The following is a 19,345-nucleotide window of genomic DNA, read 5'->3' on the forward strand; positions in this document are numbered from 1 at the left end:
TGCACAAGAAGCTGGGAGGGGGCAAAGCCAGGACAGCTGACCCAAACTGGCCAAAGGGCTATTCCATACCATATGACGTCATGCTCAGTATAGAAACTGGGGGGAGTTGGCCGGGGGGCAGCAATCGCTGCTCGGGGACTGGCTGGACTTTGGTCGGTGAGCAGTGAGCGGTTGCATCACTTGGTTTTTTTTGAGTTTTGTTCCTCTCACTCTCTTGTTTTCATTTTCATTACAATTTTTGATTATTATTATTTTATTTTATTTTATTTCAGTTATTAAAGTCTTGTTATCTCAACCCACAAGTTTTCTTACTTTTGCTCTTCAGATTCTCTCCCCCATTCCACCGGGGGGGGGGGAGGGCAGGGTGAGCGAGTGGCTGTGTGGTGCTTGGTTGCCGACTGGGGCTAAACTACGACAAGGGGGACCTAGGCAGTTTGGAAAAATGGGGTGCCCGGAGTCTCATGAAGTTCAAAAAGAGCAAATACAAAGTCCCGCATCTCGGATAGAATAACCCCATGCACTAGTACGGTCTGAGGGCCGACTGTCCAAGCGGCAGGTCTGCAGAAAAGCAGGTCTGGTATTATTGCCAGCAGGTGCAGAGAGGTGATCCTTCCCCTCTGCTCTGTACTTATGAGACTGCATCTAAATACTCTATCCAGTCTTGGGCTCTCCAGTACAAAAAAACCCATGGACATGCTGGAGCAAGTACAGGACAAGGCTGTCAGGCTGTCAGGCAATGGTCAGGAGGCTGGAGCACAGCGCATACATAAAAGGACAGGCTGAGCCAGCTATGTCTGTCAGCCTTAAGAAGAGAAGGCTCAGGAGAGACTTTATTGTCATCTACATATACTTCATCAGATGATACATAGAAGATGGAGTCAAGCTCTTTTTGAAGCTGCACAGTGGGAAAAGTTTCGACATGGGAAATTCTGATCAACTGGGGGAAAAAACATTACCATGAGACCATGGTCAAATACTGGAACTGGGGCCCAGAGGGACTGTGGGTTCTCCATGCATGGAAGTGTTCAAGACTTCACTAGACATGTCCAGGAGCAACTTGATGTAATTAAACTTGCTTTGAGAAGGGGGTTTGACTAGGTGACCTCCAGAGGAACCTTCCAACCTAAATCCTATTATTATATGGAATTTTAAAAATGGAAATCTAGTTGGCCAAAATATGTATACAATACCTGAAACCAAACATTGGCAGAGCTAATGTGCAACTCTTCGAGAAAAAGAAACACATTAGATTGCCACCAAGTTGTTTCCTAAGTTAGATGGGGGAAAGGCTCCAATAAAACTCCTATGACATTTTAGGCCATTGGCAGTCTTGTACATCTTTCACGTCTGAACACTTTCTGTGTACAGTGGCCCAAACAAGTTCTGCTTTTAGCTTTCACTATCAGGAAATCAGAGAGCGATAGCGAGGTCATCTTATTCCACATCTAAATATGAGTGGAACGAAGACAACAACAAACTGACAATGTCCTGAAAAGGAAAATCACCGAGAAGGAGAGCAGTCTCCATTTATTATCCTTTTATAGTGCAGTTCTATTTACATGACCCTTTCCGTTATCCAATTCTCAGGCATCCAATGGAGAAAGCAGAAGACTGATGCACAATTTAATGACCTGCTTTGTTGGAAACAGCAGGATAAGCCTGTTTAATATGTTTGCTCCTATTAGTGAATGACTGACCAACAGATCACCCCCAACAAAACCCCAACAGCAACGACGACTGCACTTTTCTAATCAACAAAGCAAAATAGATGTTAATATGTGTATTTCTAATTGAGTGATGTCATACTGTTTGTTGACACCCAAATGATATAGTTGTTGCATATGTCTTCAGCTCTTAACCTCTCTCTACTTTCCCTGTCGGTTCTAATGCTTTCTCAGCCCTTCCTGTACCAGGAAATCCTACATCTTAACCTTCATTCTCCTGCCTTCTTTCTGTGTTGCTTTTTACCTGTTCTGAGATTACAGTTTCCCCGGCTGGCTAACCATTGCAATGCTTTGTGTCACAACAACCTTTTCCAGGCACTTTCTGCCATCTAAATTTTATTTAATCTAATCCCATTGATTCCTCCTTATGTAGTGTACTGATCTGAATGCAACAAGAGGTTGGTGGAGTTTTTTTCTGAAATCACCTAAATCTCATTTTCTCTTGCCCTTTTAAAAGCCCTGGCAATACACATCTACAACCCAAGGCAGCAGGTGCTGGAGCAGCCACCTAAAGCAGCTCTCCCCACAGCCAGGTAGGAGCCGAACCACCCTAGCTTCTTTGCTAGGATTCAAACCATGTCCAACGCCTATGGCACCACTGGGAAAACCTATACTGATAGGATGGGATGGTAGCCTGTGCTGCAGCTGATAGCACTGCCTGTTGCTTCCCTGAGGCCTGGGCAGAATGAGCGTGATGAGCGTCCTGCCGGTACGCTGGGGATAAGCACACTTAGAAGGAAGCTGGCCAACATGGGACCATTACAGGTGGTCTTGAGAAGCCAGCTCCTATAAGAAGTCAAGTGGGGCCAAGAACTGTGGGAATGTGGGCTGAGAGTTAGCACAGAGGATAATTATTTTAACTTAAATTCTGGTATGTTTTGTTTCTTATATTTGAAGAATGAAGGACCCATTAAGTAATATTTCTGTATTTTTTTCCATATTTGCAGAATAAAAAAGAGAAAGTTCTGCCTAATAATGCCTATACAATAATACAGGCACAACAGTTAAACAGTATGACATTGGATCCTTGCTTGCCCTTTATCTTGGCTAGAGAATAGATTGCAGCAGACAATAATTTTTATTTTTCACACATTAATCATATTTGTGGCTTGAAACATCCCAGGCAAATACTGTCCTTAGAACTCAAAATATTTAAAAAGGAAATGTCTGCATCCTTCTGTACAGGGGGAGCAGAAGTTTTAACAGATTCTACCCTTGCAAAGCAAACTGAACTGTGCAAAATGCAGCAAATCTTCATCTTATAATATCTCAGGGTCATATGAAGGCTGTGCTTTGTAATAAAAATATGTGCAGTATGACCAACAGAGTTAACTTGTTTTCCTGTTGCTGACTTAAACACGAAAGCATTGTTCCTGTGTACTGTCTTGTTAGCCTAAGTGTCTAAAGTGTACTGTATTAACTTGTTCTCAGCGTACACATACTGCTTGTAAAATGCAATCTGCAAAGAATATAGCCTTCTCATAAGTTTACCACTGTTTTCTCTTTCTCCTCACTGATGCTTAAAAACTGAGTTTGTCTTTCTGCTTACATGGCAGACTTTTAGCAAAGTTATTTTGCAACTAGGGCTTTGACTGAAGGAAGAAGTTTGTTCAGGAAATTTTTATGGCTCTATACCTCCAACTACAGCGCTTGCTACTTATGGTGGCAGAAGAGATGATAAAGACACACCCCTCCTCACCCTAATTTAAGACCACTTTTTCTGTCAACTATTTGTCTCTGCCAATGGTGAATCATACAAGAACTTCCTTGGGATATATAGACCGTATCTGCACAGGAGTGTTAGCATTCAAGCATCTCTGCAGTGGACTTATTTCACCACAAAGCTAGCTCTGAATAAAATAACTTTTTATTTCACAATCCTTTTAAGGATAAAAGATAACAAAGCATTTTGTTAGAAATAAAGTTGAGGGAGTGTGTCCTATATTAAATGTGTCCTGAGGTCTTGCACTTATTTAAAGTTGTCCAACCTGGCTTCTGGAAACTGACCACCGGGTGTGATCACTGCCTCACTCACCACACAGGACTGATACAGAAGACCTGCTCTGTAAGCCACAAGTCATGCTGATCTGCAAAACACTAGTGAGAGGTGGTACGGGGACTGTCCTCATAGATACATATTGTCCATATATATACACATATAGGTATGTACATATATATATGTACACACACACCCCTTCGTGCACACATGTAACAACAGGTTAACTATACATGTACACATTAACAATTAACAGAAAACACAAACACCTCCAAGTGCCTTGGGCTAAGATATACAGTGATACCCTCACATCATGCCATAATGAACAACACAAATATATAGCAGTAAAATTCAGTACAGGCCAAGACCAGCAAAAGGAGTAACTATTACTTGTCATTGTCCATCACTGAGCTACTCCAAAAGGTAACCATACAATAAGCAGTCTTAACAAAATAATTTTGCATATGAGCGAACTGCACATAAGAGGAAAAAATTTTTAGCCGAGGATGTTTGTTTCCCTGGTGATGTAAACATCAAAAAAATTGTTGCTAGCAAAGCCTCAGGAAGAAACACTGCAGCTTTCTGCATTGTGAGTAACTAGCAAGAGCCAGCAGCACCACCTGGTGTTCTCTCCAACCCCCCAGAGAAGCGTTTGGTCCCCACTCGGACCAGAGTCCTAACAGCAAGGTCCAGTCTGTAAACTCCGACCTCTTTAACCCACTGTGTGCCATAGAAATGTACGAACCACCATGGAAAAGTCTCTCGGTAGTTTACATTTAAACGGTATGCTCAAGACAGTTTGGTTTGCATGGCTACAATTATTAAATTAATGGAGTTAGGAGTCAGTAGTCCCAAAACATAAATGAAGCAAAGATCTCCAAGCCTTAGCTTTGGATGTGACCAGTAAACACTGCTTATAGTAGGAGGTATCAGTTTAAGCATAGCCATCAATGGACATGTGTGTTTTGCCCTGTCTCCCCTTGAGTACCTGCAGAATTAGTTCACTTGCTGGGAGAGTGGGTTGGGTGAGGCTGTGTCTGCCCACAGGGTCCTATTCAGACATACCCTCAGGCCTTCCTCTCTCTCAGCCACCTTTGAAAACAAGCCTGAGGCACTTTGGAAATTTCCCTGTCAAACACCTCTGACTTCTGGAACAATATTTTCCTTGTCTGTTAGACTAAAATTACATTTTGCAACTTACAATGCTACCTTTGATGGGAAGTCCTGCTTAAAAACTAAATCAAAACCTAAAAACTAAATAAGTACTTTTTCAATGCATATTAAAATAAATATGCATGGGTATTTACAAAGAGCAATTGGCCCTTGTGTTTAAAGATAGCTGGGTTCCTTTGTGAATCAGAGAGAGAAAGATACCTGATATTCAATTCCGTTTTTCTCTTGTCACTTTCTCAGCAAGTAATAGCATGCCGACCTAGAGTGGGCAAATACTCCAGGCACAAATACGTTTATTCACAAGCAAATATCTTCGTTCGTAAGTCATTGTGCTCCTTCACACATAAATACCCAAACCAAAAAGGTAGGAACTTAGATGAACACAGCACTCAGATTCAGCAATTTGGTATATAAATACCCGTCTCCAGCTACAACAGGGATCTACATAGCTTGCAGCCAGTCCTGTAAAAGGTCACTGAGTAAATTCTAAAAAAACCCATGCCTTAAAAGATACTCAGCTTCAATTGTGAGTTTTGACATGATTTGTAAGTCAGCACTCTGCAATAAGTTTTAAGTACTGCAAAAGTTTTATAGGTGGGAAAAACCAAAACCAACTCTGAGTCACGCCGTAGCCCCAGGGTCCCCCTTCACCCTTGCTTAGGGGAAAGACCAAATGGCAGGAAAGGAAGTGGCAAGGAAAGCACCACGCGCTGAGCACCTGCAGACACACAATTTCAGCCTCACGAGTCAGTGCTGCCCTTCTGTGGTCACCCTGTGGGACTTACTGTGGGGTAGGGATGTGAGCAGAAGACAGTGTATTTCCGAATGATGCCATTCAGCTTGAGGGGAGGGAGCCAGGACACGAAGACGGTGGAGGCCGAAGCTGCAGCTGCTTTAACACCAGCGGGAGGACCTGGAACTGGAAAAACAAGATGTGTTAGAGTGGCCCAAGGCAGGCATTTAGTCATCCTAGCGTAATGGAGGAGCAAAAAGGAGAAGTGGAGCGTGCCGCTTTGGTAACTGTGCCCCTGTGGACCAAGGCAGACACCCTGTGTTAGGAAGCAGCCTCCGCACTGGCCACGCCAGGGAAGAGGGTTTGGAGGGCTGTGCCCCTGTCCCTAAGAGGGGAGAGGCTCTGCTTCAAAGGGCCTCGAGGTAGAACCTGCCTCTGATGGTTAAACTTTTGTGAAGTATTACCCCCAGCCTGCATGCATGAAAATATGTTGGCTGTGACCAGTGAAAATTGCTAGAAAACATATTATTATAAATTGCCAATTTTGAAGACATAACTCATGCCAAATGATTATTCGCTGTATAAATAATACGCACGTGAACAGTTTAATGGACACACACAGTAGAGCTGTGAATTTAATGAAGTGGAGAGCAAATGAGCTGCAGTCCCACGCGGTTAGCACTGCCTGACGTGACCCAGGTCTAGCTAGTGGCGTGACGTGCAAGCAGACGTGTGGCCACACAGTCTCTTTTCCCCCAGCCTTGCCCTCAGCAGCTCAGACCTCCATCTGGAACTGCAGCATGTGAACACATACCTATTTCTACAATTACAGCAGCTACCTGTATAAGCCACCAAAAACTGTCACAGAAAAAGAGAAAAAAACCCTCCTCTCTAAAACCACATAGAAAAAACTTTAGCTAGGAAACGTTAAAAACTTGGTACGTAATCTTAACTCTATCTCTTTGCACACTTGCATTTTGAGAAAGACTTTAATTTCATGAGCATATGTTATTTTTCAAACACATGATACACTGTACAATGTTCTCCAACTTTGGAAGCACTCTTATACTAATGTGAAAAAATTCCTACATGCTAGAATATCACATTACACATAAGCTGGTACTTAAACAAAATAGCAAGGGCTACAATTAACATTAGAATAAATTGTTTTAAAGTCTCCTGAAAAAAACCCCCACCTCTTTTGTCAACAGGAAATTATGTTAAAATATTTTTAAAACCCTAAAAATAAATAATTTGAAATATATTTTTAACACTGCATGTGGAGAATATTCATGTTAAATTATCAAAACAGATACGTTGTACTGGAAATTACTACATATGGTATCAAAGACAAAATGAAACATTTTGATGGACTCTGTTCTCTGCAGAACATTTGGTTCATGAAGAATCTAATATTTTTGTCTCATTTCAAGCAAAACAACCCAAATGTTAGAATTTCCAGTAAAATTACCATTTCAATGCTTGATCAGCTTTATTTACTTTCACAGAAAACAGTTATTGTGCAATACAGATGGAAATACCCTTGCCCAGCAAGCTGATCATCGTAGATGGATCTTTAATCTTTGTTCTACCTCATTTAAGTAAGTAGATATTATGGTGGTAAAAAAATTTGCCTATAAAGAGAAGCCACACAGCCTGGGGTCTAAATTTGCTTAGCTCTGCAGCTAGCTACGTCAGGTTGTAAAAAGCATATAAGGAGAACTTCAATTTTATATCTGTACAGGTACTACTGGAAGAAGTAAGAAAACTGACAGACAGGCACCACTCAGTGCAACATTTCTGAATATGCATTTTCTATTTATAGTGTGTTGAGAAAGCTAATAAGGCATCAAGTGAGAATGTCATGATTATAATTGCATGCAAACCCACCCCTCACTGCAAAGGGGCTAATTCAGTTAGCAGTTCTATCCAATGCGGAGTAAATATTGATGCTTGACAGCATTCAACTTGTTATTTATACCCAGCTCATTAGAAATGCTATTTGCTCCCACTGCTGAAGAGTGAAAGCTAGCTCTCCGGGGTAATTACTTAACCCATGGGAGGATTCCTTTACGGTTAGTAATGTTTTCTGGAAATCACTGCAAATAGATGTATGAGGTTAAAGTAATTTATTGTTAAATTAGGGTGTGATCTATAGGGACAGGTTCTGATGGTAATTGGTCATGGCTGTCAACTGCTGAGGGATTAACTCAAAATTCACCTAGCATTTTCCAGTCAATGGACATATGTGGAAAATATTACTTGCCATTGGACTGCTGTATTTCTGTCTAGCATACAGACCAGCAGAAAGAGGGCCTAGAAAGAAAGTCAGAAGTCATATAGTCACATTTCTGAAGCTTTTCTAATCCAAAGACCCCTCCATCTCGTTGTGAAGGGGTTGGAATCAGGCAACACTTTTTGCAGTGGTGCCAAAATTATTCTGAATGTTCATTTAGTACTCTTCTTTTTGTCTTTGCTTGCTGCTTTGTGCATGTGGAAATGACTGTGTGTGGAGAATTGTTTACATTTCCTTAGAAAGAATTCTGCAGGCTGTCATCTGATGCCTTACAGACCACCACTGTCCTCTGTCCAGAGGGTAAAGTCATTGCTCAAACTCATCCCCTGGACCTAAACAAGATTATTATGAGTTAGCTCAGCATTAACTGAAACATTTGCTACTAAACATGGGTTCCTTAAGTATCTGAAGAAGTTGTGGTGGGGGAATGCAGTGCCTGCTTTATCTTGGAGAGGAAAGACACCAGTCTTGCTATGCTAACTTAAGGTATTTTCTCTCATTGCCATTGCATCCTGTAGCCTTATCAGCTTCAGTCATTATGAGACAACAATATCAGGAGACCTGGGCTGTCTTACTGAATTCTCCATGAATCGTTATTTAGCACACTGATTCCCACAGATCCCAGCAAAGACAAGCTAAATGTACACAATACCATAGTTTCTTTTTTCCATGGTTACCAGGAGTAAAATAATGGTAAGAAGCTGGAGGACAACTGCACTGAGTACAGAGAAGCCGAGGACTGCTTTTAGCTAACTTTGCAACCTTCCAGGGAGCAGATTTGGCAAATTTAAGATCAAAGATGGCCTCATTCTCCAGCTAGCAAGGCTTTGAAAGACACAGAAATAGCATGCTGCTTTCATGTGGAGGAGAACACTTTGTATTCTTGACAGTGCAAGTGAAATGGTAACACAGAGAAGGCAATTATACTGATACAACTAGTCCGGGAAATAGCATTTAGATGCGCCGGACAATGGGGAGGAGCTCCAGGAACTTTCTCATTCCCCTTTTCATAAGCAGAGAGATTATCACCATTTTTCTTCACAGTACTGAACAGCAGGGAGGCAAATGCACAGAGCGCAGTGCATTTAAGAGCAGTATCACCAATATATCAGAAAACTGAACCCTGCTCTATAACAGATTTTTAATTCTGCACCACACAAGACTATCTTATTGACTGTTACTTATGAAAAACAAAACAAAATAAACTCCTGACTGCTGCCGTACTGCCTTTGTTCATGTACATATCCCACCTACAATTTAGACCTATGCTAGCTGAAATACATTCGCATGCGCTGTCCACCCCTCATTCACTCTGAGCTGGCCTCGTATTAATCACACCATTTCTATCAAATCCTGCCAGTTTCACAAAGGTAACATTTATTATTCTGTACCTTTTTTTGTTAGTCAAAAAGATAAAATTGGAGATCACTGACAATAGAAAAAAAATGCATTAAGGGGTCATTAAGGGCAATTTTCCATCATAACGCCCAGGTGATGAACTGCACAGCCATCCTCACCAGTTGAACGAGCCCAAGCAGAGCTCTGCTCCAAAGAGTACTGAACGTGCACGTGATTGGATTTATGCTTATTCATTTCAGGAGAAATATAAAGCTTCATCAGATGGTATCTGTGCATCCATCTCCCTAATGCCAATCGCCAGGAAGCTTGGTGTCCAGAGAGAGAAAGGCGAGGATGAAAATCTCTCTGGATTCAGGCAGAATCTTACAAGGAGGCTGGCAAAGGGGTTTAGTGTTATTCCTCCTTCCTCCCTGCAGCTAGTCCCTGCTGCTCCCTTGCTGCAGCTTTCCCCTTGCTCTGAAGGCCGACCTCAGTGGCAGAGAAGAGCTGGAAGGATAGCACCGCTGCACTGAGCAAAGTCTTCTGTGATATACAAACAGCTTTCTGTGCATAAGAATGCATTTTCTCAAAAGAAACTGATATGAGAGAGAAACATGCATCCTCCTGCATCACAGAAACCCCAGAAGCAACCTCTGCCAGACAGACACAGTAAAAAGCAGGGTAGGGGACAAAACCACAATGAATTCTTAAAAATTGGGTATTTCTGCTTGACTTATTTTTCTGCCAAGAGGAACTTCAAGAAGAGCAGTTTCTTTTTCTGAAGGCTAATGGGGGGAAAAAAGCTAGACAAACCCCATAAATATGATCACATGGAAAGGAAAGCCAAATTGCCAATTGCAGGAAGCCTTCCATGGGAGGGGGCTCTGGGGGCTGTGTCCTCCGCTGGCCAGTTCTGCCCAAGGTCAGAGGTGCTGCTGCCGGCTGAGGTGTTGGGTCATGTGTCGGGCATGTATGGGGAGCAAATTCATTGCCTCAACTACAGTTTTCTCGTATAGCATTTGCAGTGCAGAAACAGAGAGGGAATTTGTCAACCTACAAAGCTACAAAGTGGAGTAGCTTTTGAAAATGTACTTTGAACACAGGGAGGACGAGAATTTGAAGAAGTACTTTAATTTTTAATGATTTAGTAAATTAACTCCTCAGGTGAAGAGGACAATCAGCTTATTAGAAACTGTAAAGTGGAAAGGGTAGGAGGCAAAACCACAATGAATTCTTAAAAATTGGGCATTTCTGCTTGGTTTATTTTTCTGCCAGGAGGAACTTCAAGAAGAGCAGTTTCTTTTTCTGAAGGCTAATGGGGGGAAAAAGAGCTAGACAAAACCTATAAATATGATCACATTGAAAAGGAAAGCTCATTTCCTATTATTTGCCAGAGCTGTTCCCATTTCCTAAGCTGATCAGCAGCAGCGTCTGACCTCTGGTGTCTAAAATCAGTATCAAACGTTACAAGAAATTGAAGCGTCAACTCGTTTCATCCAGGCTGACTGTTTCACTCCCTGGGTTACTCTTATGTTGTTACATTGGAGATTTCAAGCCTGCTAGAGAAATCTGCGCCTGATGCCTCTAGCTGAACACCAACAGAGGATTCACAGGAGGCCATGATCTGCCTTTCAACAGCAGCAGTGGAACATGCTGCACCATTTGATTTTACAAAGAAAAGTTTCTCCTAATGTAAAAGAAATGAAAAAAAAAAAGAAATTAATGGCGTGATATGGCCTCATAGTAATAATGAAGTGGAGGGCTTGGCAGCCACTTAAAAATATCTCAGATATACAGATTTTATTAGAGGAGGGTGGAATATCTTGTGTCATAATTTTAGCCAGAGAAGGTCTGGGAGCAGAGATATAAGGTTTCCAGATCTAAGCTCTGTTTAGGTTGCAATTATTAGTATTTCACATGCTGAGAAAGTATTCAAACTAATTTTAGGGCAGGATTTTTTAGGTGCACTGAAATTAGTCCTACTGAATAATCCTCTACAGGACACTCTTAGAAAATTGCAGAAGAAATGTCTGTTCTTTCTGAGGAATGAGGCACCTGTTAGGCACATATAGTTTGGCAATGTGAATGCTCTTTTCCCATTTAACTTCCACAGCCTTAAGGATGTTTAGACCTGGGACTTTGGTTTTAGCTTATGTTTAACTGCAGCCCTTTAGGTATCCCACTCTACACCTTTACTGTCTTTAATAACAACTTGTGAAGCTGAAGCAAAACATGAAATAATTGTATTTTCTGAAAACACCTTTCAGTTTAGTTTTCTGGACAAAAGACTTAATGAGTGGAACCACTGCGAGGCATCAGAAAACCTCTGAAAAGGTTAATCACGCTGCCTTGGGGCGAACTATTACTGAACTGCCAGAAGGATTAAAGATGAGAGATGAGCCTTTGCACAGCAGCCAAACACGGTCACAGTCTATGTGCTTCCCACATCTCAGGGCCTGTCTGATCTTAGAAAGGGAGAGAACGAAAGAACCACCAAGAATTAGGGAGAAGCAAACTAGTAAGAGGTGAGTTAAGGAAAAAAAGAAAAAAATCGGGGCTTCTGATGTTTCAGAACTGTTGCAAACTGGAGACAGGTCACAGGAGATGGACGGGTGTATGTGTTGGGGGAAGGAGCAATGGGCACAGTAACCCTTCGGATGGCCAGTAAGGCAGAGGGAAGTACTCAACCCACTTTGCAGCAAAAGAGATTGCATCATGGTGGATCCTTAACTGGTACAGGATACTTAGGGAGCCTATGGAGTCCTCATCACTGCAAATTTTGGAGAAAAGGTTAGTAAGTATCAGCGATGGCTGAGATGTATCTGATCCTCTTTAGAGCAGGGGAATGGTCTTGGTTAAGTGTCAGCAACCTTTCAGGAACACTGTATTTTTGTTGTCTGCAGTGAGAGACAGAAGTACTGCTGGCACCACTTCTGCCACCTGATCAATTCCAAAAGCTGAAGAAACCTCTCACAGAAACAAGATGTTATCTGCACCCAGGCAAGTTTTGGTAGCTTGCAGCTCCTACCAAGTTTTTAACTCAACAGAAACCAGTGTGTGGCATTCCCAAACAGCTGTTATGACTTCTCCAGCATATGTGCCATGAAGTGCTGATCCCGGAGCCAGGGGTTGCCTCCACAGGTTGGCTTTTCAGGGATTTCTTGAAGAATGCTCCTTTTTGTCCCTCGACATTGGACTGGCTAGCCAATTTGACACATAAGGCAGCAGGCTGCAATGTTGCTCAAAGGCATAGACCAGCAAGCACATTCTTGCTGTCTTCAGGGGTGCTCTGACATGAACTGTATCTCCCTGAGACCTGCCTGTTCCTGAGCTCCTGGAGCAGGGTGGGACAATCCCCCTGTCTGCTGGTGGCTTAAGTCCCAGTCCAAAGGCTCTGGGATGAGAGCCTTTGTGTTCAGAGAGTATTCAGGGAAAAGTTGCTATGCTGGGATCTACTTGACAGAAAGTTACTTGAAAATGCAGCCGGAGAACTTACAGTTCTCTTATTTTTTAGATTTTTTTTTGGAATAAAACCATCTGCCTCCAAGCACTGGGTGTCTCAAGAACATCTGACTCAGGATTTAAGTGCTCCAAAGTAGTTGTTAAAGGACTTTAGGGTGGGATCAGAATGACCTAACATTCAGTGTTTAAGACACACAAGTCTAGATCTGAGCAAATTGTCCATGACGGTTTCAGACTAGGTGCTGTACCCTGAGACAGTTTTAAACAGAGCCATTATTGCAAGCTGATGCAGCATCTCAGTAATACCTACATCCGGCAAGTCCATGAAGCAGACCTACATTAACCAACACTGCTATATGCCTAAATTTCCTCACATTTCTCAGCTATAAGACATTCACTTACTTTTTTTGCTGTTAATTCAACTTTGATCAAAGTAATGGAAAGTATTAAGCACATGAAAATAGAACAAGGAACAAGTAACTCATTTGATAATGTAAGAGAACATTTTAGAAGTCCAATTTTCATTTATACTGCATCCCCTGGATACAAATACAGTTGGGGCCAGGTGACCTTACAATGTATGTAAATTTTAGAATAAATCTGTTAATATTTTATTGGAAAAAATTAATAACATTTATAAACTCATTTTTTTTATTGGCAAAAAATGCCAAACATTCATCAAGTCAGTTAATCTACTGAACCTACTCTCCTGGCACTTTTGTAAATCTCATTACAAATAAAATATTGACAAATATATTCATATATTCATGAATGACCAGTAAACTGGATAAGTTACAAAGGAAAATCCATTGACTAATTTCCTTGAAAAAACATTGCATAATTCACAGGAGAATTTACCAATCAAGCATTATTCAAGTAACTTCATTGCTAGGACTGTGTGCATTTTTATTTCTGCCAAAAAATTATTGTTCCAGATTTTCAAAAGCGTTTAGGGATCTGAAGATGTGTTTGTACATCTCATGGGGTTTTCAAGGCATTAAACAGGTTAGGGACAAAACTCCCCCTGAATTTGAAATTCTAGTCCTTGAGAAATAGATCAGTATGTGGCATCATACTGAGGCAACCTGAAGTGATTTCCATAGTTAAAATTACAAGAAAGTGATTATGAAATCGTGTGTGTGTGTGTGTGTGTGAGATTAAAAGTTTCTTAAACTTTCAGCATTAGGACTTAAAGTTTCCATACTTTGGTCTATGAACAAAGGCAAGAGATTTTTGTTCTTCATTTTGCTTTTGAGGGAAGAGGTGTTTGGAGGATTTTTTTTTTTTTTTTAAATATATAATGAAAAAAATCTTCTTAGAAGCATATAAATTATATAAGATCATCCCAGAATAGTCTCTCCTCCTTTCCCTGTTTTCAATCACTTTGAAAGAATTAACTCAAGCCCTGTCAAAATTCTCAAATAAGATCCTGAAGTATTTGAAAATAAAAAAAAGACAAACTTGCTCAGATCATTAGTGTTATCTACAAACTTCTGGCTCACCTGAACTGGAGTCTTGGAAACAGTCACATTGTTTTCAAAGCTGTGGGCGCATCTACTCCATCTGCTCCTTACTCAAGACCTCCAGATAGAAATCTCACTCTGTATGTTTGTGTACAATATTTGCACTATTTTGAAAGCCTGAGACATACAAACATTTCATGGAAGTGGGAATGGAAAATGTTTTACTTCTTACCATCTTCCTTAGTGCGAGTGAAAATTTGTTCACTTCTCACTCCATCTCCAGCTCGTGTAAAAGCCAACACCTGAATGCTGTAGTTAGTGTATTTTTCCAGGCCATCAAGCTCTAGTGATGGCTGTGTAGTAGTGACATTCTTTATCTCTCCCAGCTCTATAGAATAAAAAGGAAATTGAGTTATTGCCAAGTTCAGACTTCTCCCAGCTATTGATACCTACTGTGGAAATCTTGGGGATTAAAGAGTGTACCAGAGAAGTAATGCTTCATTATTATAAAATAGCAATTAATTATAATAAATTAAAATAAATTCGTTTGTGTCCTGACTTCTTACCATTCAAAGCAGACCTAGTTTTCATTTTCAAACTTGTTTTTGCAATTTTTTTAAATACAGGGAAGAGAATTGAAAATTTCTACAAGTAATAAGATTTTTCATAAAGAATAGATAACAAGAAGAGATTATTGCAAAATATTCCCTAAAGCAAAAATGAGAAAGTCAGTTATCTTCATAAAGGTTTTCTGGTTTTAAGAAAGACCATTTCTCATAAGGAAAAACAAAAAAAAGGCCCCTTTATTTTAAAATATGTAGCAAGTGCTGCTGCAAAGCACTTGATGGCAGTAATACCAGCTAACAATAGATTTAAACACAGTAAAATCAGATTTACTTGCAGAAAGATGATGCACTTCATGTGAATCTTTTCTGCAGCAAGCTAAGAAGTACAACCCATACGGCAAAAAAGCTTTAAACATATTTAGGGCAGAAAATAAAGCTCAACAAATGAAGAAAATCCAGTTTTAAGCACTGCATCAGCATCATCTTTTTTCATCATGTTGTAGGACATCACATAGGAGCTTCGATGTGCACTGATAATATTCACATAATATCTGATCCAAAGACTATAGGCATCACTGAAAACATTTAATTTTATGTTCGTCATGTCTACATTTTCATGTATGCTTCTCATACATTTTTAATATTTATTTTTAAATGTACAAAGGAATTGGTGGTTTATTTCCAAATATTTTTTACTCTAGCATTACCAGCAATAACAATGGGCCTCTGGATTAATTTCCACTCCGAGTTCCCTTTGCCACACTAACAGAGGCCAGGATTTGCAAGACAGTTGCATATTAGAGTGAACTATGATCCTGATGAATGAAAGCAAAAGAAGGGAGACAGCTCATTGCCCTAGAGCTGTGAAAATTCAGCAGGACAAATAGGAAGAAAGGCATGTGCATCTCAAACCTACTAATATTTAATTTACAAGAAAGGACCATACATAGAATTATCATCATGTCATAAATTACAGATTAGTAAGGTATCTCATTTCTCCTTTGATCATTTCACCCATTCTCTGCTCAGGAGTCTATTTCCCTAGGAATTATGCTAAGAGTAGGAAACACAAGCACAACAAAAGAGGCTGGCATGAAACTAACAAGCCTTTTCCAAAAATGTTTCCTTCTTTTGCCCTCAGCTGTGGAGATGAAATGCATCCTCTCAAACAAAAGCAGTAACATCTCAAGTAGGCAACTAGCTAAGCAAGCAGCTAACCAACCAAACTAAAATAAAATACAGGATTGGGCAGGTATGTTCTAGGTTCATATCATCATTCTTTATAGAAGAAACCTTCTGGACTTTGAAACTGAGATGAAATTTGCTCAGGTCATTTTGGGTACCATGGCAGGTCTATGGAGTGTTGCAAACCCACAGTGGAAGCCCTCCCCCAGGGCCCCTCCAGGCAGCTTTGCAATGCCTGCTGCTCTGTTAAAGCTCTACAGAAAACGGCTTCCTTCACAGGTAGAGAAAGCTTTCTCTAAACCAAAGAGAAAAGGAAGCACAATGCCTTCACAGCAGAGAGTAAATGATATAAAGGCCACATATGGCTCGTTACTTGGTAATAGCTTGATTTCTCTCACCTCCGTCCAAGAGATTGGCCCAGTAGATAACCCTGAATCCTTGCAGAATCCCATTCAGGGTTTCTTTCGCCAGTGTTGACCAAGAAATAGAGATGGTTTCTGGTGATGTGGCAGTGGCTTGCACGTTCCCTGGAGGGCAACTGGGCACTGGAATAAGATATTCACCATTTTTAACTCAATGAATACAACTCAATATTTACCCTTCAGCTACCCTTTCAATTTTCATTGCTATCCCACCACCCGTTATTTAATTAGCACTTACACACTGTTAACAATGCAAAACCTTTATTCTTGCTACAGTCCACATGTCTCTGCAAGTGCAGCTGATTTCCCTGGAATGACTTTTGATGTGCTGCTTCCCCACTTGCTGACTAGTCTTTTAATAGGTTTTTTGTTGCTTCTTTTGAAAGGGAAACATGTCCTAGTGCTGAAATATGCAGAATATTCTGTAAGTAATTTAAATATATTTTTTAAAGTTTGCAGCCAAATTGCCATCTTTCTGGACAATTCTAATGTTCCTTTAAAATTGGTGGTGGGGGAAAGCAGACCCTTCTTTAAAAAATATTGGAAAAAATGTTCATTAAATATTTTCACTGACATTTAGAAAAATTGGAAGAAGTCAGCCAAATCTAAGGCATTTTCTGTTGGCCATTTAGTATCAAAGCAATACAGCAGTATTAGTATTTGGCATTGCTTTTAAAGCTCATGACATCTTTAATTCTGAGAAGGACCCAAAATTGAGTAACGACCAAGAAAAAACATTGTCGGAAAAAGTAAGCATGCCGGATTCTGAAGAAAAAAATACTGTTTATTATAATACAAAAGATATGCATGTATGCGTATACTGCCTTCTGAGGTCTTGCAGTGATCTGTCTAGGCCTAGAAACATTTAGAGTAAATGAAAAACACCAGCCTTCCATGAAGTGGATGCCTCAAAATCTGTAGCTCTTGAGAAGTTTAGATGTGTGCTACTCCATTTCCCCCATGTAAAAAGTCAGATTCCTAGCTAGCACTGACTTCAGTACACTGATGCCAATTTACAGTAGCTGAAAATCTGACCTAAACTATCCTTTAGGATTATTATTTGCTTTTATACTCCTCTAAAATATTTGGCCTCTTTTTAGATATGGAATCATTCTCTTTTTCCACTAGAGGACTCCCTCTCATTGTTTGAGAAGTACTATTTATGCAGTTTGGAAAAAAAAAAAAATCTAAATTGTTCCTTGGATTAGATAGGTTGAATTTTGTCTGAAATAACAATGATTTTTCTCTCATTAGTTTGAATATCCTTGAAAAAACCACACGTCTCTATGCTGACAAGATAAAGCATTGTGCAGTACAAGAGCTCTAGGTTTCACAGCACATTCATTTGAAAACAAAAGAAAGCCAACAAAATTAACAGTATCATTTCACCTTTCAGAGTTTTACTTCTTCACATCTCAAAACTATGATGAGATAACCATGAAGCTATGATGAGATCACAACACTGCAAATATGTAAACACCACAGCAATAGGCTTCTTAATGAAAGCTATGGTCTTAGTCAATATCATTCACAGCAGGATATATCACATTAGTAGTGTTATATTTATTTACCTGGATGGTTCTGCATCTCTTGCAATTCAAATTGTACATGCTCATTGGCCAGTCTCTTTCCATCCAGTTGTCTACTGTATCTAACACCTGTAAAGTCTGGTCTTCTGTTATCCCACTATAATAATCACTAATCAAGCAATAAATGTAACAAGGTAAAAACAAATAAAGAAATAATAATATGTCCCACGATAGCTGTTTGCCTAGGACCTACCATCCTCAAGAGTAGTGGTGATGATTTCCTGAGAAGAAGGTCCTATTCCAGCCCGGTTACAAGCCTGGACTACCATGCCATACTGGGTGAATTTTTTCAGGTTATTCAGCGTATAAACTTCACTGTCCCCAGTGGTATCAATACTGATGATGTTGAACTGGAAATTGCCCCCTGCACTGTACTCCCGATAACCTATCTGGTATCCACGAATAATTCCATTTTGCAAGTGCTTCTTTGGAGCCTAAACAGAAAATGAAAGATTACACATTGAGTACATGTCTCCAAAGTCAAGTTGTTCCCCTTAAAATTTCTGAAATATACACAAAGTCAACATTTTTTTCCTACCGAATGCAAGTCTATTTCTAGGTAACAATTCAGAAATACCTGCACATGAAGTAGTAGCATGATATATAAATTTCAGGTGCAGTTTGTTCTAATTTGTGCATTCTTGTGCTAAAAGAAAGACCTTTAAACGGTTCATACACAGAAAAATCTGATAAGGAGATATTCTTGAGTTATAATTTGAATTTGTAATGTTTTGTTCTCTTATCAGGTGAATCAATCAAAGTTGAGTTGACAAGGGTATATTTGCATTACAGGCCTACCATTCACTACTAATTGTGTTTGTGCCAGAAGGCCCTACCATTCGCTCTCTAAATCTTTAGTAAGGCATTTATTGATCTGTTGAAGGCAGTCACATAAGTTGATTCAGCTAGATGCATTAGGAAAATTTTACGCTGTGCTTTGAAATATGCTTCTGTTCATTCAGTGTGTAGTGTGGAAAGATGATTAGATAATGAGTGCTGAAGGCAATAATGAATTGGAAAGCAGGGATTTGCATACTGAATAGCTACTAAAACAAGATGTACAATATCTGGCACTCAAGAATACGGACAGTACAAAATGGTTGGCCATAATTATGTGCCGTATTTCTCAGTCACAGTGCAAGATTCCCTGTACCTGACTAGTGGAAATCATTTCTGTACTCTGCAATATAAAATGTAGTCTAGAGTAAAACAAGGATTGGCAACTCAGGGAAAAAGCCTGTTATTGACAGAAATACCTATTAAAATTCAATTTAAATAGTATTGGACTAATTTCAATATGTGATAATGTTCCTGTCTAATTTTCTACGTATATGAGGTATAATTAATGTAAACATTTTAAGGCACAGTTTATAATCCATGGGCTAAAAGCTCTTTCAA

At 40.0% G+C, this 19,345-nt stretch overlaps 1 protein-coding gene across 2 annotated transcripts in view; it reads right to left on the minus strand.

Moving 5' to 3' along the window:
• Positions 1-19,345, minus strand: part of DSCAM (DS cell adhesion molecule) — a 401,510-nt gene that overhangs the window by 77,890 nt on the left and 304,275 nt on the right. For both annotated transcript variants that reach the window (XM_075518956.1, XM_075518964.1), the window contains exons 15-18: positions 18,141-18,381; positions 16,335-16,481; positions 14,418-14,573; positions 5,679-5,812 (exon numbers count right to left, since the gene is read on the minus strand). In XM_075518956.1, coding sequence (XP_075375071.1) covers positions 5,679-5,812; positions 14,418-14,573; positions 16,335-16,481; positions 18,141-18,381 — 678 coding nt within the window. The remainder of the gene's footprint in view (positions 1-5,678; positions 5,813-14,417; positions 14,574-16,334; positions 16,482-18,140; positions 18,382-19,345) is intronic.

The sequence above is a fragment of the Mycteria americana genome, chromosome 1 (assembly GCF_035582795.1).
Source record: "Mycteria americana isolate JAX WOST 10 ecotype Jacksonville Zoo and Gardens chromosome 1, USCA_MyAme_1.0, whole genome shotgun sequence".
Lineage (NCBI taxonomy): Eukaryota > Metazoa > Chordata > Aves > Ciconiiformes > Ciconiidae > Mycteria > Mycteria americana.